The sequence below is a fragment of the Erigeron canadensis genome, chromosome 6, assembly GCF_010389155.1.
Source record: "Erigeron canadensis isolate Cc75 chromosome 6, C_canadensis_v1, whole genome shotgun sequence".
In the NCBI taxonomy this organism is placed as follows: Eukaryota; Viridiplantae; Streptophyta; class Magnoliopsida; order Asterales; family Asteraceae; genus Erigeron; species Erigeron canadensis.
The window spans coordinates 24,930,713-24,953,290 of record NC_057766.1 but is presented as its reverse complement, the minus strand read 5'-3'; the positions used below and the strand labels follow the sequence as shown (position 1 = coordinate 24,953,290).

Here is a 22,578-nt window from a genome sequence, read left to right as displayed (position 1 = left end):
TTATAAAAACACACAATTTAACATAAACGAGTGAGACTTGTGTTGAGAAGTATATTTGTTGGACTAACACACTTATTTAATTCAATTTCATGTTTTATACACGCGAAACTATGAAACTAAAAATAAGACGACCATCAATAATTCTGAAAATTGTCTTCTTTTTGTGCAAACTCACTTCTTAGCTTCAGTCTATATATTCTTCTGTTTACCACACTTTATTCAAATCAAACATTCCTTCTAAGCTTTATAGAATCGCTATTGAAACATAATTTTCATTTATTCTATATGTTTCTTTTATTTTGTTTTGTCCCTTTTTATCACATTGTGTCATTGATTTTCGTTGCAATCAACTTTATCTACGTTATCATTGTTTAAATCCATACGAAATGATGAAGACTCAAATTGATAGTATTTAATATTTTGGAATCTTAGAATTCAATTATTGATTGTGGGTCACTTCTTTTCAATACATGACTTGGATTTTTTTTCTTACGAGTTTCAAAAATATATAGAGTAATATCTAACTGGTTAATGTTTAATAAATACATAAATAGACAACCCCGGTCTGCGGGTTTTTTTTCCCTCTCAACTTCATTCACTTCATTCAATACGTCTACCGAATATACTTATAATATCTTTAATAAAATAACCTACAATATATCTTTTCATTATAAGAAATACACAACTCCTTTTACATTAATTACTTTTACATTAATAACCACACCGCTGGCGCTGCTACCACCACCCGTCATCGTTTCCGCCACCTACCGTCGTCGTCACCCACCATTGCCTCCCTCACCACCACCTGTCATCGTCTCCGCCACCTACCGCCACTTTTATATTAATAACCATACATATTGGAAATTAAAATGTTAACAAGATTTTATTTGGGAAATAAAAAAGTTAAAAAGATTTTTTTCGGGGTAATTGAGAAATGCATTTTCTAGAAATAATCCTTTTAACTTTTTAAATTTTTGAGGTATATAAATGCATTTTATGTGTTCTAGGACCTAAACGAATTCAAGACAAATATGCTCATATTGAACTCCGAAACACACTTAATGAAAAATAATTTGGTTATTTATGATGTATGACTTAAGTCTCTATTGAGATTCATTATAATAGGTTTTCTTTGTCTTAAAAAGAAACCAAAATTTCCATGGAGTCGAACAAGATAAACCACGTTTAAGAAGTCCAACTGGTCAAACTAATAGTAATAAACACTACTAGTTATGCTTAAATTAATCATCATCAAAGGTTTAATGGCAAATTTTATTTCTTCACAGAAACTTTTAAGTTTGACTTTCATTATAGACAAATAAATTAAGGTAGCCAAGAAAATGGTTAAAATCAACTATCAATTGTCAATTTGTCATAAGAAAAACTTCATCCGCTATAGATATCTTTAAATTAATTCGTCGCCACAATTTAGCCCAAGGTCACTAGCTAGTTAGTTTTATTATTGATTAATTCACGCATTTTTTTAGTAACAGTTTATTTTCCATTCATTTTAGCATTGTTGGATTATTCCATTTGTCCCCTAATAAACCCGAATATTAAATAAGTTAAACTGTTAAAAGTATTTGCTAAATGCCAGCTATTGTTTGAATCGTATTGGTGTTTTGCTTTTTTGTTTCTTTTGATGATTTTTCTTTTAGCTTATGTTATATACAGTATTGGACTCACGATTTGTTATTTTTAAAGGGAGCGGGTTGTTTAATTACCAGGAGGTAATTGAAAAAACTAACATTGATTTAATTAAGTTTTGAAGTGAAAATGTATAGTATATAAAAAGTAAGGGTGAGCATGAGACGGTTTTGGCGAAAAACCAAAACTCGAACCAACCCATTCGGTATTTAGAAAACTAAAACTGTTAGGTTCCGTTCGACTTGTCAGTTTTTCGGTTCGGTTTGAGTTGGTTTTAGAAAACAAATTTTTGAAGAAATGATCTAGCCACTTGGAGGTTATAAAATGAGCATGATTTTTTTTTTTTTTATTAAAAGCTTCCAAACGTTTGTTGGTTGTTAATAAGGATTCCAAAACCATAGTTTTGCTGCAATAGGCCAACACCCATTAACGCAAAATACTACTGTTATCAGTTATATGTAAAAAATCGAAACACCAATGACGTAAAAAGATAAACTAATAACAAATATAAAAATAAATGATAAAAATGTAAAATATATAAAAAAAATATATTTGTATGGTTTTCGGTTCCGTTTGGTTTTGACCGTCGATTTTAGCATATGATATCGAAACCCGAACCAATCCGTTTGGATTTTTAGAAAACCAAAACCAAACCCAACAATTTAGTTCGGTTTTTAGTTCTTCAGATCCGCTTTTTACATTTTTTTTTTATTTATCGGTTCGATTTTTGTTCATTCTTGATAAAAAGTCATATCCTTTGAGAAAGGGCGGGAATTTTAGGCATGTACTGATCAAATTACAAAATTAGACACATACGGCATTATTTTAAATATTTTATTTATCGTATATGCCATTTGTTATGAATATTTATGTTTGGTCTATAAACACTTGACAATCCTTTCATTATTAAAATTGTTCATGCGTTTTCTATTTCCGGTTGATATTTGTGGGTTATCATAACGTATTATAGTTAATTTTAATTTAATATATTCGTTTGGTAGAAACAACTTATAGCTTAATAAACCTTCGAAGTTGACGTTTGTCTAATATAATTTATCTAATTAATCAAACAAAGCCTCTTTTGTGATATTGTGATGCTTTAAAAGATAATAATTCTAAAGGTTTTTGAATCAAAATTATCATTCTAGATTAGACTAGATATATCATGACTATTTCCAATTCTATCAAACAATTTAAGGTCTTCGGCCAACATTATAAGACTATAGATATATGTAACTTGGGTCAAAAACGCATTGTCCAAAATATGAAGCGTCTGGATTTTCGAAAATGGTAAAGATTTCTATTGAAGCTTCTCAATCCGAAGTTTAAATGGCTTTGCACAATATCCATTGACCAAAAAGTAAACTTGATTTAAGTCATTCGGACTCATTGATAAACTCGTGTGACATGGTAACTATATGATAACTGACCAAGTGGGAAGCGATATCCCTACTGTGGTATTTATATTGATACACTTATACCATCTATAGTCCTTTATAAAAATTATCACACCCTTCATTTTTAGAAATAGTTACATAATAGTTACATACGAAGATTCTAAAATATTTTTAATAAACATCCATTATGAAAATAGTTTTGATAAAATACCAAATTTGCCCTTAATAAATATATTTACACTTTAAACCTTTATTTTAATAATTAACACTTTAAACCCTTATTTTCAAAAAATTTCCACTATCACAATTATATCAACCTACAACACTTGACACCGTCACCACCACCAATAGTACCATCAGTGGCGGAGCCACTTTGGGAGTGGGACGGGCCATGGCCTATTCTAGACTTTGATTTTTTTACACCCGCTATATGTAAATTAACATTGATAACAGACTTTATTATGTTTTGGCCCATCTTAATTAAAAGACATATCCATGTTTGATTATTAAAATGTGTTACTGGATGCTTCCAAAACATGTGACATTTTTGTTTCTTTGTAAGCTGAACTTTGCAATATTCCCAGTTTACAATAACATGTATAGATTTCTTCATATTACTCATTGTCATAATATAAATCAATGCTTCTTTAGACTTATTAATGTTTCCTTAGTTTAACTATGACTTATTTAATATTCTTTACTTATTTTATCTCACTATAAAGTATGAAAAGAATTTAACATCGTTAACTTGGGAATCGGTTTATTAATTTCTTTAAACCTTTGATTTTATTAATTAACCGCTCGTATGCAAAAATAATTATATCTTTTGTATCAAAAGCTTGCCCTTTAAATCTATGATAAAAGTACAACTAATTTACACAATTGCAGTGCTCATATATTATATGTGTACTATATATAAACTAAGTTGATGTTGTGTCATTGCCATTGTTCGACTTTGTTAGTGCTGAAATTTTTTTTGGCCCTTCCTAAACCAATTAGCAGGCTTTGCCACTGGACACCATAGACCGTCTTCCCTACTATCACCGTCGCATTGCACGGATACCATGCTCGTGTGTGTATATATATATATACGTATACACGCAATATTGACTTATAAATGTTTTATAAAATTAGTTACGGTAGAATAATAAAATTATAAAAATAAGGTAGATTTATCACTTCTGATTTAATAAATATTGGTGACAACCTGCTAACTGCGCAACTTCAGTTCTAATGTCTGAAAAAATTGATTACAACTCACTTTGGGAATTCTTCGTAATTTTAAGTATTAAATGTTATTTTGAGTGAAACAATGGTATAAAAGAGATAAGTTTTTAAAAGTCTACTCCTTAGATACAATTCGAATAGGAAATGATGACTAATCTAACTGGTTAGTGGTATCTCATATTTTACTCAAGGTTTTAAGTTCGATCCTTAGGGATGGTAAGTCTTGGAGTTTTTTTCTCCGAATACTTGTAACGGCTCATGGTCAACATCTCGTTGTCTAAGGTACGTGCATGACTTCACCATTATACGGTGAGTTTTCCCTGATGTCGCATACCGAATGAATGTTCGACAAAAAAAATAAAATTAAAAAAAAAAATACAATCCGAACAAATACAATGGTTCAAAAGATATAATTGAAAAAGTTTGCTTTAATTTAGATCATTGTTGTTCCTAAAAGATAAATACATCTCGTGTCTGTGTAGGGAGGTGACATGACAATGATATTTACATAATTATACATTTATACACATTGCGCATGACTAAAATTGTTTGTCTATATATATTTTAATTATATAACAAGTTAGACTTAAGTCAAGTGGTTAATACATGTGTTTTTTAACTCCTTGCAAGAATTCTTTTTTCACCTTAGTTGTAACCTAAAAACACCATCACAATTTTAGGTACGACTAAAATTGTCTATATCTCAATATTCTTCAAATATCTATATATCGTTATAGACGATATTGGGATTCATTACTTGTTAAAGATAATATTGAATGTTGCTTACCTAGTTGCTAAATATCTTGCGAACACAAGCAAGTTAAAAGGAGGTGACTTAAATCTACATTAAAATATCATTTTGAATGTGATGCTACTTATTAAGTTAAGTACATAGCTATTAATGGAATATATCATGAAATCTATATAAAATCGACCACAATTTATATTATGTAATTGGTGTTGACTTTTTATACAGAAAATATATGATTTGAAAAAACAAATGCGGAGTATATTAGTATATTACAGTTGTTTATCCTATTTGACCCATGCATCATATTAGGAGGACCAAAATCTAAAAATGATGCACATAAGATTAGCCGGTTGCGTAAAGCAGTAATTTATTAAAACTGTTGCACATTTTAATCGAGGTTAATAATGTTATAATCCTCGACCTTTCGACTGTTTTTTCTTTTTAAACTTTTCATGGAAATGTTTCTACCATAAACATTGCTTTATTATCAACTGAGCCGAATATTATTTCTTTTAATTTGGCTCATGAGAATAATCAGTAACATTTTTAATGTTCAAGCTTGAATAAACTTCGAAAACTAATTTTGTACTAGCTACACGAGTTTGAGCTTGTGTAGCATGCTAAAATATTGACTTACTTAATTTAATGGTAAGATATATAATTTTCATATATGGTAAGTTTGAGTAGTTTTCTTTTTTTGAAAGGTATTTGAGTAGCTTTCTCTCCAGACTTCAGATAATCTTTGGGTGTAAAAATATCTTATCGAGGAGTTTAAATTGGCTGCGGGGAGACCTTCTAACTCAGATCAAGATAACGTATGCTAAACCTCTCGATATTTATAAATAATTCACATTTCACATTAAAAAAAAACTATTAGTTAAAAAAGTTACAGAATTAGGATGATCTTTGGTTAAAGTATATCCCACGATACTTCATACAGTATATTTGTTTGTGATTGAGATTGTGAAAGGAAAGAAAATAGACCCATTCCTACTATTCTAGATTAAGATTATTGAGGCCTTAGGAATACAAGGAAGATTCTTCTTTACAAATATGTTTTTTTCAAAGTCAATGTTGAACAACTAATGAGTCATTGGTTCCATGTGGCTTCATCCAATTGTTGACCCCACTCCCTATTATTTTAACCTCCAAAACCATTTTGTTTGAAAACTAACTCGTGGGAAATAAATAAATATACAAAAACATGTCTTTGTTTCACCTTTCCAGAATGTCATGACAATAATAATTAATTATGTATAATTATTATGTTATAACTAAATTATATATTTTTTTGCTTAAATTTCATATTCAACATTAATACAATTCCACATTTCATAGCCATCATATATTAATTTCTATATCTAGCTAGAATACTTTCTTTGACTTTTTCAAGATCATTTCCATTGTTATTTCATTACCTCATCATATTATTAGCTTCATTTTCTTTTCAAGAACATTAGATTTTCATTTAAAAAACTTACTAAAACAACTTTATTTTTTTGTTTTCAACCATTATTATCATAAACCAAGTACTAAAAACAAAGTCATTTGTTTGTGTAAGTAGTTCTTGTTGTGTGATATGTTAATAAGATCATGACTTCTGATCATTCATCATCTACGACCTCAGACGAATTCAAGAGTGTCGATTCTTCTCTCAAAGGCATTTCGTCGTTACGTGCAAATTCTATAAAAGAAGTCGGTTTCGTTGAGTTGGGTAGTAAGTATGGATCACAAAGAGGAGGAGGAGGTTCTGGCTATGAATCTCGAAAAGCAGGAGGTGGTTCGGGTAGTATGGGAAGTATGTCCATGTCACAAAGAGAAATAAGTGATGAGGATTCAAGGCTTGTTTACATAAACGACCCGATAAAGACTAGCGAAGAATATTCGTTTGAAGTTGCTGGTAATTCTATTAGAACAAGCAAGTATTCTGTTTTAACTTTCCTGCCAAGAAATTTGTTTGAACAGTTTCATAGAGTTGCATATGTTTATTTCCTTATTCTAGTTATTCTTAACCAATTGCCACAGCTTGCGGTTTTTGGTAGATTTGCTTCTTTATTGCCTTTGACTATGGTATTGTTAGTTAGTGCTGTTAAAGATGGTTATGAGGATTGGAGAAGGCATAGGTCAGATAGGATTGAAAACAGTCGTTTATCGTCTGTTTTAGTAAATGGTTTGTTTGCTGATAAGAAATGGAAAGATATTCAAGTAGGGGAGATTATTAAGATTTCTGCAAATGAAACCATTCCTTGTGATATTGTGTTGCTTTCGACTAGTGACCCAACTGGGGTTGCATACATCCAGACTATTAATTTAGATGGCGAGTCTAATTTAAAAACACGGTATGCTAAACAGGAGACGCTTTTAAGAAGCAATGAGAATGATAAGTATGATGGGGTTATCAAGTGTGAAAAGCCTAATAGGAATATATATGGGTTTTTGGCTACAATGGAGGTTGATAAGAAACGGGTGTCACTTGGCCCGTCAAATATTGTTCTTCGTGGCTGTGTGCTCAAGAACACGAGTTGGGCTGTAGGTGTTGTGGTGTATACTGGAATGGAAACCAAAGTTATGTTGAATAACTCTGGTGCACAGTCCAAAAGGAGTAATCTTGAGGCCCGAATGAACAGAGAGATTATCTTCTTATCGTTTTTCCTTGTTGGGTTATGCTCAATTGTGTCTATTTGTGCTGCTGTTTGGTTGAGGCGCCATAGAGACGAGCTAGATATCATGCAATTTTATAGAAGGAAGGATTACAGTGGGGAAGAAGTAGATAATTACAAGTATTATGGGTGGGGGTTGGAGATTTTATTCACGTTTCTTATGTCGGTGATTGTGTTCCAGATTATGATACCTATTGCTTTGTATATATCCATGGAGCTCGTTCGTATTGGTCAGGCTTACTTCATGATCAATGATGAAAACATGTATCATGAATCAACAGATTCAAAATTCCAGTGTCGAGCTTTGAATATGAATGAGGATTTAGGACAAGTGAAGTATGTATTTTCTGATAAAACTGGTACGTTGACTGAAAACAAGATGGAGTTTCAGTTTGCTAGCATTTCAGGTGTAGATTATGGTGGGGAGAAAACAGAACTATATGATGAACAAGGAGGATATTATGCTAAAGGTATTATATATTTTATATTATTTATAAATTTTCGTTGATCAGTCAAGTCATTTTTAGTAAAACTTAACTAGTCTTTATGTTATTGTGTTTTTTCAGTGGACGGGCAGGCTTTAAGGCCAAAAATGAAGGTGCAGGTTGATAGGGAACTAGTTCATTTAGCTAAAACCGGCAGTGATACAAAAGTCGGAAAACAGATTTATGATTTCTTCCTTGCATTGGCTGCTTGCAATACAATCGTGCCTATTGTGGAGGACACTTCTGATCCTGTTGAGAAGTTAGTAGATTACCAAGGCGAATCTCCTGATGAACAGGCACTCGTTTATGCTGCCGCTGCTTATGGTTTTATGCTTATCGAAAGAACATCTGGCCACATAGTTATTGATATTCATGGAGATAGACAAAGGTATGTAAAAAACTTCTCTTTGGAAAATGTACTATGTAATAATGGTCAAACTTATGTTATAAAAACTGATCTTATTCCTGGTCAGTCTACTTACATGCTGACTGATGAATTCGGATCATGACATCACAGGTTTAATGTTCTTGGAATGCATGAATTTGATAGTGAACGGAAAAGGATGTCTGTCATATTAGGATGTCCTGACGGCACTGTTAGAGTCTTTGTTAAAGGTGCCGACACGACCATGTTTAATGTCATAGACAAGTCAATGGACCCAGAAGTTATAAAAGCAACCGAAAGCCACCTGCATTCGTATTCTTCTGTTGGTTTAAGAACCCTAGTTATAGGCATGAGGGGAATGAGTTCTCATGAGTTTGAGCAATGGCGGTCATCTTATGAGTCTGCAACCAATGCTTTAATGGGTAGAGCCCGTTTACTAAGAAAAGTTGCCATTAATTTAGAGACCGGCATCAGCATTTTGGGAGCTTCTGGGATTGAGGATAAATTGCAACAAGGCGTACCAGAAGCAATCGAGTCTTTAAGAATCGCGAACATAAAAGTATGGGTTTTAACTGGTGACAAGCAAGAAACCGCTATTTCAATTGGATATTCTTCAAAGCTCTTAACAAGCAAGATGACCCAGATTGTAATAAACAAGAACTCTACAGAATCATGCAGAAGGAGCTTGGAAGATGCGTTGATTATGTCTCGTAAAGCCATCAGTTCTGGAGATAAGGCAACTTCGCTTGCCTTGATCATCGATGGAACAAGCCTTGTATATATCCTTGATACTGAACTCGAACAACAGGTAAATATTCTTGGAACCCTCGAGTTTCCTCTATTTGAGTTTGTATTAGAAGTAGCAAGATGGGTGGGTTGGGTAATAGTTCAAAGTGGGTTAGGGTCCAAAAGGGCTATCCTGTGGTACAAGTCAAAATGGGCGAGGTCAGTTTGACCCAAAACACTTTTTGTCCAAAATCTAGATTTAAGGGAAAAAACTAATGTTTATTACGAAAGACATTGTTTCTGGTGAATAGAATGATTTAGGAGACTTTTGACCTTTTTAGCCCGTTTATTAGTAAATGGGTAGAATTTTCATATCAAGTTTGTATATTCTGCATTTCTGAATATTTTGTTTGTAACAGCTATTCGAGCTAGCCAGTAAATGTGCTGTGGTTCTGTGTTGTCGAGTGGCTCCATTGCAAAAAGCTGGAATTGTTATGTTGATAAGGAAAAGAACAAATGACTTGACCCTTGCTATTGGCGATGGTAAGCACCATTTTTGCATCCTACTTATATGAGTTAGTTTATCTACTTGCCTCCACATGTTAGTAGAGTTTCTGATACCAAATTATGCTTCAGGTGCCAATGATGTTTCCATGATCCAAAAGGCTGATGTAGGAATTGGCATCAGTGGTCAAGAGGGTCGCCAAGCTGTTATGGCATCGGATTTTGCTATGGCACAGTTCCGGTTCCTTGTTCCTCTTTTGTTGGTTCACGGACATTGGAATTATCAACGGATGGGCTACATGATACTCTACAATTTCTACAGAAATGCAGTGTTTGTTCTTGTGTTGTTTTGGTAAGTTTTTCGTTATTTTTTTTATGATGAACAAGAAATAGGATACTAGAAATTACATGTGACAAAATGGGTGGGTTGGGTAATGAGCCAAAGCTGGTTAGGGTTGAGGAAGCTTGGCATGATTTTTATATTATATACTGGGGGAAGCACTCTTTCCCAAGTTTGGCACTATTGAAAATGGCCCGGGTCAATTTTATTTGTTTGAGCCATAAATCATTAGAGATAGAACATAACCCAAAATGATCCATTCATAAGTAAATGGGTCAAAATTGCTACTTGTATTAAAAAACTAGTTCTTTTTTGAAATTCTAATCTTTACATGTGTCTATCCAGGTATGCACTCTTTACCGCCTTCACCTTGTCAACTGCAATTAACGAATGGAACAGCGTTTTATATTCTGTGATCTATACAGCAATACCAACAATACTTGTTGGAATTCTTGATAAGGATCTAGGTAGAGATTCTCTACTGAAATACCCTCAGCTCTACGGAGCTGGACAAAGACAAGAAGGCTACAATGGAAAACTGTTTTGGCTTACAATAGCAGACACATTGTGGCAAAGTGTAGTAGCTTTCTTTGTTCCTCTACTAGCATACTGGAAATCCGATATTGATGGTTCAAGCATAGGTGATCTTTGGACATTAGCTGTCGTCTTTCTGGTTAACCTTCACTTAGCCATGGATGTCATCACATGGACTTGGATCATTCACGCGTCGATATGGGGCTCCATTGTTGCAACTATTATCTGCGTTATCATCATCGACGCTATTCCAATGTTACCTGGATATTGGTATGCATAATCTCTTCCCTTTAGTTTCAAATAATCAGTTTCTGATATACTAAGTTTCATACCAGCTGCATATTTTTTAACCCGAGTCAGAAGACTCAATGTCTTATCTGCTTTATAATAAGTCCTTAACCAACTTTTATGGCCCCGTTTTATTACAGCTGATTATCTAAACTCTATTCACCGTTATTTTGTTGTACGCTTGCAGGGCAATATTTCATATTGCAGGCGACGGGTTGTTCTGGTTTTGCCTGATAGGAATCATCGTTGCTTCCTTGATTCCACGCTTAGTTATAAAGACATTGGTGCAACATTACAAACCGAGTGACATTCAAATTGCAAGGGAGGCAGAAAAATACGGGAATTTAATAGATTCAAGAAATGCAGAAATAGAAATGAACCAATCTCAAAGGTGAAATGTTTTTGTTATAGGTTTATACATATTATTTTTTTGGTGTTCACATGCTCATTCAAATTCTTTAGGTTTGCTAGAGAAATGCTCTCTTGCTGTGCCTGTGTTGTGTAGTTTTTTTTTCTAGTCCTAAGGACAAAGCATATAAGTTTTCCAAGTTTATATTATAGTTTTGTTCATTATTTAATATTTATGCATGTCATTTGGACTTGCATGTATTGTAAATTATCAAAATTATAGTTCACAACATAATTTTTGGTACATGTTCTATATATACACATATACATATACATACAACTTTTTTTTCTTTCTACCTTTTTACATGGGTTTAGGTTGAAAGGTGCATATGTGACATCTCTTTGACTTTGAGTATAGTCATAGTTTTTTTTTGGGGGGATTATTTTATAGAAGTGTGTAAACCATAATGGTTAAATTCACAGTAAATGTATTATCATGAACTCATGATAGTTGAAAAGGGAAAATTTCATATATGCCATTGATAAGTCACATAATATCGTATTTGCCTAATTTAATTTTGAAATATCACATATGCCACTCTAATACACTTAAATATCATATATGTCATTTTTAAGTAAAAAAATAATATGTGTCAAATACATTATTAAATATTATATATGTCATCATTACTTCGAAATATAGCTAACATGTCATTGAAATTATATCAAATGCTTTAAGTTTATCATTAAAATTTAAATTTGAAATTTTCCTCTCTTTTGTTAATTCATGAGTTTTTATTGCATCAAATGTCGTGAAGACTAATTACTAAGGAAAAATAAAAGTATCACATATAGTTTAGTCACTTACAAACCATGATCGCAACACTTATTATATACCATGAATTGAATCGAATAACGGATTTAAAAATATCAATCAAATTAATCATGTAGGTAACATTGAATTAAATTTTACACGGTTTAGAATAAACATATGGATTGAACTATAAAAACAAGAGAAAAAACGTGTGTAACTATTAATTTCAAATTTTTCATTGATGATTTTTTTAAAAAACATTATGTTTTATTTTGACTAAACTAATTTAATAGCGCATATTTGATATATTTCATTGACATATTTGATGTATTTCAAATTTAACGATAGAATATATGATATTTAAAACTTTATTTGGATAATATTTAATTTTTTTGTTTAACAACGACACATTTGATAATTGGTAGATTGGGAATAACATGTATGATACTTTGTTATTCAACAATGACATATTCGATATATTGATAAGTTAAAAATGGCATATATGATATTTTAAAAATTAATTGGGCAAATATGATATTTTATAACTTAATAGTGGCATATATGAAATTTTCCCAGTTGAAAATTATGTTTACGTTAACTATTATTTCTATTTACAATATTTTACCACGTTTTATGTTTTAACTATAATCATAGCCTTATTCGCAAAATCCTAATTATTATATTCTCTTAAAAAATTATAAGTTTCTTAATTATTTAAACACAAATGAGATGCATACATCGGAAATTAATAGTGTTAAATTTTTTTATGGCGGATTAGGAGGAAAGTAGTTGATAACATGTAGAAAGTAGGAAAGATAAGTTTATGTGATCTAAATGCATAAATTATTGTAGGTGAGGCCATGAGAATACAATAATTAATTATTAATTATATCATATATAATGCTTAAATTATGAGTACTTTGTATTTTAATGCATATGGGGAATAATTGATTAAACTATAAAAACTTAGCCATATGAAAGTTAATAAAGATTTGGCTGTATCCATAAAGAAAGTTACTCGTATATTTTAATCTGGCTTACCAGAGCATTGTATACTTTATTAAAACCAAAATCACCTATTTTCTTTGTTAAATATCAAATCAAAAGATTTGTTTAGTAAAATAATATTTAAAGATATTATTGCCAATGACCTTGAAGAAGTTTTACTCACTAGGTAGAGGTTCAATCATTGGCTTGGTCTTTGCGAAGTTTTTCTTAGAATTGGTACATTTTGGTGGGTCCAGGCTTTCTTTCAACTAGTAAAATAGTGGCCAGCTGTGGGTTTCGGCCCATAATAGTTGTGGCCTTGTGGGCTTTAGCCATTGGACTATACCTGATGGCGGTTTGATTATATTAAGACAAAATCAAACATAATTTGAGACGAATGAAAGTATAACATCATAGAATATCAGAGGGGTAGTTGTATTCGGGTTGTTTTAGGGGTTAGAGAATATGAATGGGGTCCGGTCGGCGTCATATGGCGTTGCATACGTGACGGGTTGGCGCTGAATTGGGAAATCCATATCAGCTAGATCAAATTACTCATGTCACTCCATCATAACTTAAGTCAATGCCAACAAATCCTTCTATTTATATAAAGTACTATATACATTGAAGTTCAATACACAAATATGAAAATACATGTAACTTTAATTGTTATTAGAAAGAGTAAAAATGGCACTAACAGTTATTGTATTATAGTAATATTCATTCCTTGTTTTGTATGTTCTGGTTACCTTGGTTTATCCTTGCGGCGGCAGCTAGTGATGCTGCCACGCCGCCAGGACGAGTGGTCAGGTTTGGATCGTTTCTCAACTCTGCTCCAATGACACCCTCTGCATCTCTACGTGTCACCGGCTTGTCTGCTGGTAGTTTTGAAGTTGCATCCTGTTTAACATTAAATGCTTTCAGATTCTTATTTACTTACTGAAAGTTAAAATTACTAAAAGACATAAATTTCAAAATTGTTTATCCAAGTTAGTTGACTTTCTGTTATTTGGGACCTTTTGCCCCCCAAAAAAAACTACTTGACCATATGCATCTATTTTTTTGAAGATTTTCAAAATTAGGTGATCAAACTGAAAACCAATTTATAGCGGGTCGTCATAAACAAGGGAGGTTCTCTTTGTTTTACAGATTTTCCGGAGATGACAGAGTCTCTTTTGACATAGTTAATGTTATTAATTGCATTTTTAAATTTTATAAGACAACACTAAGTTGGTAATAGCTAGTGGCCACGCCACTTTTCAGGGGAGGTCTTGGGTTCGAGTCTTGCCAAAGGCAAACTTGAGATAATCAGGGGATTATTAAGTGGTTGAGATTAACCTAAACACTAGTCTGGCTAGGGGATTAGTGGGTACCAAATGGTACATGGAATCAGGAGGCTTCCATCCAATTACCCTTTTTTTTAACACTCATTTACAAGTAACCCTTATGACACAAATTATGAAAAAGCCCTAATATAAGTCGCAGAGTTATGTAAGTGTACCGCTAGAATCTCGCTCAACTTGGTTTTTTCATCATCTCGCGTGAGCCTAGCATTTCGAGTTGCAGCTGATTGAGCAGCTGCAGCGACGCCACCAGGTACAATGTTGGTCCGTCCAGTTGCCCTCACCTCTGCTGCTTGTATAGCAGCAGCATCACTGTAATCAACCGGTCTACTTCCTGCTGTTAGAGCTGTGGCTTCCAATGCTTCTCCTATGGTGATGTTCCCTCGTTCAAACGTTTGTTCTGAAGCTGCTGCTGGTGATGATGCTTGCTGATTGTTTTGCCTGCCAACCTTGACAAGCAATAGCTCAAATTATGTTTTAATACGTACATTTTAGAACAATCATTACATGTTTTGCGCAGGTTTTTATGACACGAATATATATGGTGGCATAACTCAACCTTGAATAGTGAATGGCAGGACGTTCTAATGTTTTGCAGTAGGTAGTAAAACAGGCATCAAACACGTCTTTATGACTCGAAAACATAGTCATGTGGGGGCAGACATGTTGGATAACAATTCGTAACAGACATGTTGGATAACTGTTCATAGCAGACATCTATGATTAACTTAAAAACCTTAAGATGTTTGCACATGGTTTTCAGGTTGGGTTAAACCATCACATTTTTTTCGTCCATTCTATATTATCACCAAAATCATTATAGCATTTCTCAAGATAGAGATCTAAATTTTCTAATATGAAAACGATTTAAATGTTTGGAAATGATTTGTTTAAATCCTCTAATCGATTTATCTTGCAGTAAGATATATTTAAATTTACAGCTCTGTTAAATCTAGAGTATATGCCAAATTGATAGTATTAAGAGGCTCCTCCTTTTAAAAAGAGATGAAGTCACAAGCAATTAGCAAATGTTTTTGCCCTTACGAAAATTTACTCGTTTTGACCCGTTATCCAATCCGTCTATTTATTCGTCTCAAATTGATCATAGAGGAAACCAAGGAGACATGCAACATCGTTTAATCGGCAATGAGAGTTTGAACCAATGACAACAAACAAAGCGCCTGTTGAACATGGTGTGGATGTTATTATATACATCAAACTCGACTCACCTGGCCTTCATCGCTAGTTTCTTCAAGATGCTTATGTTCTTGAACCTGGGAGGGGACCTTATCACGAGATTCCTGGACTTCTTCCTCGAGTTGGGGTTTCAAAGGTTGTTCCTGGCTCATCTTGTTTGTGTTTTGCCTAATCTACTATCACTTCACAAATATCTAATTTATTCCCTCTAGATTTCTCAAAAAACTTTTGCAGAATGTGGATATAGAAAAGACATTGAACGGGTACATAACAAATAGGTATCAAGATGGGGCAAAAGGTTGTACGATCAACACTTGGATGTGTTTTTGGCCCTACATATAGATGACTTGGTCTTCTTTTTTTAGCCAAGAAATATATGTTTTAGTATTTGGTGATTGGAGGTGTCCCATGAATATCGGAATACGATATGTTACATACAAAAGAATTGTTTCAAAATAATTAGATTTTTTAACAACCATAATGTTCCTAAAATATATACACATAAGTATGCATACTACTTTGAGTACATTCAATGATTACTACAAAACTGATGCTTTTTCTCTACCATTAGCCATTGTTTTTCTTTCTAACCATGTCATATATGTAAAGATATCCCTAATCAACCCATTCACATCAATTGCATTATTTATTATTTATTTGCAAAATCACCCTTTGCCCAAAATTACAGGTAACTCCGTCTGAAGGAAAACTATCACCATGCTCAAGTTGCACATGGAAATTGGCAACAAACTAGTACGTTTGTCTTGTAGTGTAGTTTTGCATGGTGAATAGCTCATAGAGGGGATGAAAAGTGCAAATTGGGAAGAACCGTTAAATTTCAAAGCTTATATTTCAATATCATCTTTGAACTGTTAAACAAAAATAGATTATCTCGATTGTATCATGCCAGCCTCCGAGATCCATAGGTGTATGCCACAGATAAATTATTTCAAAACACCACAAAATAAATAGCAATTATCTGTACTTCATTAAAATAAATAGCAATTATCTGTACTTCATTTGCCATCAAACAAGCAGCTGCTTGACTAGCGCATGTGTAATCACCCTGTCTTTTAATCCTTGTCAACAGATAGAAAAATACAAGGATCCAGAACGTACCAGCAAACCCTGAATGCCAGAAACAATCAAGTTTGAAACCTGCCATCAGGTATTTGCTTCAAGACATGGCCGTGTATCCTTAAACGTGATCCCTTACGCCCCACAGCACCTTCATAACCAGCAACATGAAAAAACGTATTAGCAGAACAGATGCATACACAAACTTTGTGTTAGCAACAGAAGCATTGTACATCTTGTAAGAATTACATCACTATACATGAACAAAAATGATAAAGAAAATTTTATGAAAATCCAACTAAAGTTTTTACAAATATGCACTTGGTCGGTAACAAATCCTTGATATCTTACAGATACAACAAAAGAGATGGCCGATACATAACACAAATTCATGTACGCATTGTTTAGGGTGCTGATTAGATGCAAGAACGAGTTACCAATATTACTGGCATGGATAGTATGATCAGATCTTATGGAATACATTTTACATGAGTGAAACTCTGAGTCGGAACGTGATAAATTATGCTAATATCAAGTTCTGCTTACATATAGACAAGTCATAATATCGTCGTCAACAAGTTCATGATAAGGTGGATAAAAACCACCACATGATCAATTACCCCACAGATAATTTTTTCTAATTGAATTCTACACTTCATTTTAGCATTTCTTTGTCAATATTATCGATAATTTCACAAAGAAAGACTTGAAAACCTTTAAAGAGCTCTGGCATGGCACAGGTGGTTGCTCATTTCACAATATGTTATAGCTTTCTCAATTACATCTTTGGGAAAACAAAAAGATGAGGTGGTCCAATGAAGTTTCATAGTTGTTCTTAACTGCATATACTTTTACAATACGATTACATATAGTATACTGGCATATTTATAAACACATCAAGTACATCGGTTTTGTCCTTCAAATGAACAACTTAGATTAGGACTTCGGACCTAAATAAGGCCCTTACTAGTGAGCCTTAAGCACATAACTAGTTTGTTGATTATTCAGATTAGGGAATTGACATAGATTGGATCATAATATGTATGTTCAAGTCTGAACATATGTTTGATTGTTAAAAACTAGCCATAATAGCTTTCCGTCATTTAAAGCGAACTAATTTCCTCCAAGGAAAGAAATATTACCGCTTGTATCGCTTTTTAGATCCACAAGGGCAGAGTGCATTTCTGCTTATTTGTCCGCTCTTAGCCATGTTTGATTGCGCAACATCCATTGGTGTTGATCCCATTAACTTTTGGACCTACCAAAGAGGCATGAATAACAATGAAGCTGCAGAATCCTTCAGTTGTATACAATAATAACTTCAAATGTAAGTATGGTTGTTTAAGTATTGCATAAATATCTTAGGTCGTAAGTGTTGTGTGCACAAGCACACCTTAGTCAAATGACACACATAACATAATACTTGTTAATATAAAACACATTTTAATAACATTATTGCTTAATTCAACATCTTAGACAATAGGCACCATCATACAAGTTCATCAGATTGTAGACATACACGTCCAACAGTCCAGTTGACTCATTCCTTCAACACGTTAAATAAACCATATATGCAACAAACTAGATAATTAAGACATCATTCTTTGTTGACAAGCAATAAAAAGAGCTACAAGCAATGAAAATAGTTGTCACTACTGATCAACTATTTGTCATATGAAAAAAAATCAAGCTCTAACGATCACATTGCAGATAACTCCCAACAATTTCAACGTGTAACGTCATGCTACGTCATCAATTCAAAAACCCTACTTTTTATGAACTCGTCTTGGCTGTCCCTAAACCTTCAAAAAGTTTATTAAAAGTTCCCACTTAACTTCAATGACCTTTAGATATATATATGCATTACAAATTTATTCTAAAAAGAAGACTCAATCTATAACTTCGACACAAACAAGTTCTTCGTTAATTAAAAAGTGCCAAAAAGTTATAAAAAATGTCTATTCAAGAAAGTTCGTGTATTATTATCTAAATACTGTTCTTTTAGAAAAATTCATCAAATCAAAATATAATGAGGTAAAACACACAAAAAACCCCCCATAAAACATACAGATATACACTTTTTTGTTGAAACAGTATTTATACCATCTATCATATGGTTAGTTCCATCATAACTATCTGAGAATGTTCCTCAAAGAAGCCATGTAGAATAAAGTATTCTTCACAAATCAGTTTTTATCTCCTGATTTAATGCCTATGTACCAAAGCATCTCTCTATCTCTTGATGCTATTAATCTTCCAATAATACTGTCAGTTAACATCTTCTATTCTTGAACGGTAAATACTAGCATATTGCTTATTGCTTTCAAAATTTAAGCATGTATGCAAATATGATCATCTACCAAACTACTGAAATCTCTTGCTTAAATTATCGATAAGTCTTCCAAGTTAGTTGGATTCTAACTAAATAAAAAGTTCACATTCACATTTCTAATAAGTTCATATTATGTAGATTAACATATAGAAGTACAAACAATCAAATGAGATTCATATGAAAGAGGATAGCGGTTGTGGTAAGAGTCGGAAAAAATATATGAGTTCACAAACTGGACCTATACACCAACATGTCTACTGTAGTATTCTAACTAACATCATTAATAAGCTGTCATCATATTCATCAATGATATTTCATCCATAAAACGTACAAGACAAGCATGGGTGGCTAAGAGAATTTAGTTATACCTCCCCTAAGCTCTTAGGCATCGGCTTTCCTTCTTCCTTCAACTTTTCAATTTTCCTCTGAGCTTCTTTAGCCCAAGTGAACTTTGCTAAAGTATTTTCAACATCCGCTATAGTGCATTTCAATTTTTTCGCAGCTTCTTGCTTTTGACTAGGTTGGATATTCTACATTTGCAGTTCATAAAACTTAAAGCAGTCAAAACAAACATAGCGACATAGTGGCATGATTATAGGATGTGCAAAAAACATCTAAGTACCTAAGGCCAAAGATAACATATTGTATATTGAAAACATACATAAATAACACGAAGTGACAGTAACTAGTAGAGAACAACCTCTCCAGTGTTATCAAAACCCCCAAGAAACCGAATTATAGCCTCCTGCTTCTCGAATGCATCCGCGAATGTGGCTTCACTGCTTCGACCAACCATGTACTGTTTAAAAGTACCTAACTTGCGTGCCTTTTTTAGCTCATCCGCAAACTCTACATTTCATCAAACACATATCATCTAATAAGCATTCATTAACAATAAACCAAACTGAAAAATCAGCTAATACACACATAGAATTATAGATACTAAAACACAACAATTCACACATATAGTTAGTAAATCACACATAGCATTAAATCCACATAATCATTACTAGTCATATACATTCAAAATTAAAAACTATTTTCTTAATATTTTGGTATCGAGTCAAGTTTTTCACAAATCGGAACTTTAAAAAATAGAGATAAATACACTGAGTGTAACATCTGGCTCAATTCGGCATTACTATTCAGCTACGATTACACTGATCCACGAAATCATCATCGGCCAAATAAATGTAAATTAGAACCTAAGGGCACAATCCCTAATTTTCATCTCCATTTTTTCTACAAAATAATAGCATGTGTTTTTCTATTCTAGCGAACTACTGAAACTTTCGAAAACGCGTTCAAAAATGATTTCCTCATTCGGTTTAGAAATCACAATAAGATCCGTAATTAGCTATAAACTATAAAAAGTCAGTATACACGAATCTATATATATATATATATATATAAGGGTGACTATCAAATGAGAACCAAATTAAAATGAGAACAAATGAGAGCACTTCAAAACTACATTTTGATGCACTAAAAGTCCATAAAACTAACATAGTGCATAACTAATTATCATTATTTAAGTGTTTAACAACACATTGATCCGTCAAAATCGAAAAAATCACGTTTTTTGTTGGATGCATCATTTTGATGAACATGCATCCAAGATGGATGCACAAAACAAAAAACGTGATTTTTTCAATTTTGACGGATCAATGTGTTGTTAAACACTTAAATAATGATAAATAGTTATGCACTATGTTAGTTTTATGGACTTTTAATGCATCAAAATGATGTTTTTAAGTGTTCTCACCGTTCTTATTTTAAAAGTGTTCTCACCGGAGTGTTACCCATATATATATATATATATATATATAGGGGTGGGTTGTACTTTTTATAGTACATGTGTAACATGTGTAACTTAACTTACACACTTCTTCTTCCTTCTTCTTTCCATCTCCGACCACCACCATGATACTCCGGCGACCATCTCCGGCAAAACTTCCACATGTGTAAGTACAACTTACACATGTGTAAGTTAACTTTCCGGCGAGAATCAGGTTCGTTTTCGGGTGTTTACGGTACGGGCCAGAGGCTCTTATCCGTTCTAAACTTAACCGTCAAGGGACGCATATGGGAATTGTATGGATTTGATGGGCGGCGATCCAAGAGATGGTGGCGGTGTGCTACGGTACGGGCTCCGCCCTTGCTGCCGGCGCAGGCGCCTTCGCTGGGTGGTCAGAGATGATGGTGACTGGTGGTGGTTGTCTCGCGAAGGAAAAAACCTAGAAATTTTAAACGCTAAAATACTAAAAAAATGTTGTACTTACACATGTGTAAGTAAGTTACACATGTGTAAGTCTCGCCGGAGATGGTCGCCGGAGGATCATGGTGGTGGTGAGAAATGATCATGGTGGTGGTGGTGGTGGTGGTCGGAGATGGAAGGAAGAAGAAAGAAGAAGTGTGTAAGTTAAGTTACACATGTAGTTACACATGTACTATAAAAAGTACATGTATTACAAATAACTTTCCTCTCTCTCTCTCTCTATATATATATATATAATCCATAAATTTTGCTTTCGGTTCACTCCTATGACAACTTCTTATAAAAATTTCCAATTTAAACACATTTTCTGTTTTTTATCTATATCTATATCTATACTATATTATAAAGCAAATAAGGTTTCAACTTTCAATTTCAACAATGTACACATGATAATACATAATGTACCATACATCAATGCCTACAACTTTCTCTCTCCTCCATAAATCATTTTATTCTTCTAATTCTTTCAAAATCTTTGATCTCAAAACCCGTACATCGATAAATTATAAAAATTATATGGGCGTTCTTAAAATTTCATGCTCTTTTATAAGAGATGTCATTCGATATACTTTCGACGAATTTTTAAATCCGAGGTCGGAGCCCGTACGGCTAAGACATTTGGCTATGACACTCTATGACATATCACCTCCTATGACATATCACCCTCACTATCTCACCGCCGCAACGGCGAGTACTTGCTCTCGTTCTTTTAAATACTCAAATTCCAACTCTATTAGCTGTCACTATTTTACTATGATTTGAGTGATCCACAAAATGTTCAGATAATATGTATATGTATATGTATATGTGTGTTATATATACATATTATTGTGAAGAAATGGAAAAAATACTTACTGAAAAGAGTGAATGACTGTGAGGTGACGTCATTGCTAGAGGAAGACGGTGACGATGTTTGACCGGTGAAAACGCCTTTGATCTTATCGCCGGCACCTTTGATTTTGTTCATCCATGATTGATTTAAATGAATTGTTGTTGATATCCATTTTTTATTATTATAATAATAATTTGATGATGGATTATTAGAAGTTAATGATTTGAATAAAATTATACTACGCCTGCTGCTGCTGATTGCTGCCATTTTTTTTACATCCTAATTTTTAATATTTGAATTGAAATGAATTCTAGGGTTTATTGTGTCACCAAAGTAATTTTGCCTAAAACCCTTCCAAAACAAATTGCCGGGTCAGGTACACTTTGTATGTTCGGTATTATCATTGACCGTATATAAACGTTAAAA

The 22,578-nt window shown here is 33.1% G+C and overlaps 3 protein-coding genes across 3 annotated transcripts; 1 reads left to right on the top strand and 2 right to left on the bottom strand.

The window, feature by feature from the left end:
* Positions 1-6,483: 6,483 nt before the first annotated feature.
* Positions 6,484-11,596, top strand: LOC122605321 (phospholipid-transporting ATPase 1-like). Its single transcript, XM_043778245.1, has 7 exons — positions 6,484-8,152; positions 8,249-8,555; positions 8,685-9,360; positions 9,698-9,821; positions 9,915-10,134; positions 10,468-10,926; positions 11,132-11,596. The coding sequence occupies exons 1-7, from the start codon at positions 6,616-6,618 to the stop codon at positions 11,337-11,339; spliced, it is 3,531 nt and encodes a 1,176-aa protein (XP_043634180.1). The 5' UTR covers positions 6,484-6,615; the 3' UTR covers positions 11,340-11,596.
* Positions 11,597-13,694: 2,098 nt separating this feature from the next.
* On the bottom strand, positions 13,695-16,368 carry LOC122602666 (late embryogenesis abundant protein 47). The gene is made up of 3 exons (XM_043775259.1): positions 15,666-16,368; positions 14,595-14,885; positions 13,695-13,993 (listed from the first exon to the last, which is right to left on the bottom strand). The coding sequence occupies exons 1-3, from the start codon at positions 15,783-15,785 to the stop codon at positions 13,814-13,816; spliced, it is 591 nt and encodes a 196-aa protein (XP_043631194.1). The 5' UTR covers positions 15,786-16,368; the 3' UTR covers positions 13,695-13,813.
* An 83-nt stretch (positions 16,369-16,451) lies between these two features.
* On the bottom strand, positions 16,452-22,508 carry LOC122602664 (protein translocase subunit SecA 1). Its single transcript, XM_043775258.1, has 5 exons — positions 22,176-22,508; positions 19,743-19,891; positions 19,411-19,572; positions 17,853-17,968; positions 16,452-16,861 (listed from the first exon to the last, which is right to left on the bottom strand). The coding sequence occupies exons 1-5, from the start codon at positions 22,417-22,419 to the stop codon at positions 16,846-16,848; spliced, it is 687 nt and encodes a 228-aa protein (XP_043631193.1). The 5' UTR covers positions 22,420-22,508; the 3' UTR covers positions 16,452-16,845.
* Between the last annotated feature and the right edge of the window lie 70 nt (positions 22,509-22,578).

What these genes read in the sequence shown, in the direction of transcription:
- LOC122602664 (XM_043775258.1), bottom strand. Translation starts at nt 22,419, where the DNA reads ATGGCAGCAATCAGCAGCAGCAGGCGTAGTATAATTTTATTCAAATCA. An exon ending in ACAGTCATTCACTCTTTTCA is followed by an intron (nt 19,892 to 22,175) that starts GTAAGTATTTTT and finishes GATGAAATGTAG; the next exon opens with AGTTTGCGGATGAGCTAAAA. An exon ending in TGCCTAAGAGCTTAGGGGAG is followed by an intron (nt 17,969 to 19,410) that starts GTATAACTAAAT and finishes CCTCTTTGGTAG; the next exon opens with GTCCAAAAGTTAATGGGATC.
- LOC122605321 (XM_043778245.1), top strand. Translation starts at nt 6,616, where the DNA reads ATGACTTCTGATCATTCATCATCTACGACCTCAGACGAATTCAAGAGT. An exon ending in TTTGTTCTTGTGTTGTTTTG is followed by an intron (nt 10,135 to 10,467) that starts GTAAGTTTTTCG and finishes GTGTCTATCCAG; the next exon opens with GTATGCACTCTTTACCGCCT. An exon ending in CCAATGTTACCTGGATATTG is followed by an intron (nt 10,927 to 11,131) that starts GTATGCATAATC and finishes GTACGCTTGCAG; the next exon opens with GGCAATATTTCATATTGCAG.
- LOC122602666 (XM_043775259.1), bottom strand. Translation starts at nt 15,785, where the DNA reads ATGAGCCAGGAACAACCTTTGAAACCCCAACTCGAGGAAGAAGTCCAG. An exon ending in AAACTAGCGATGAAGGCCAG is followed by an intron (nt 14,886 to 15,665) that starts GTGAGTCGAGTT and finishes TTGCTTGTCAAG; the next exon opens with GTTGGCAGGCAAAACAATCA. An exon ending in AGTTGAGCGAGATTCTAGCG is followed by an intron (nt 13,994 to 14,594) that starts GTACACTTACAT and finishes AATGTTAAACAG; the next exon opens with GATGCAACTTCAAAACTACC.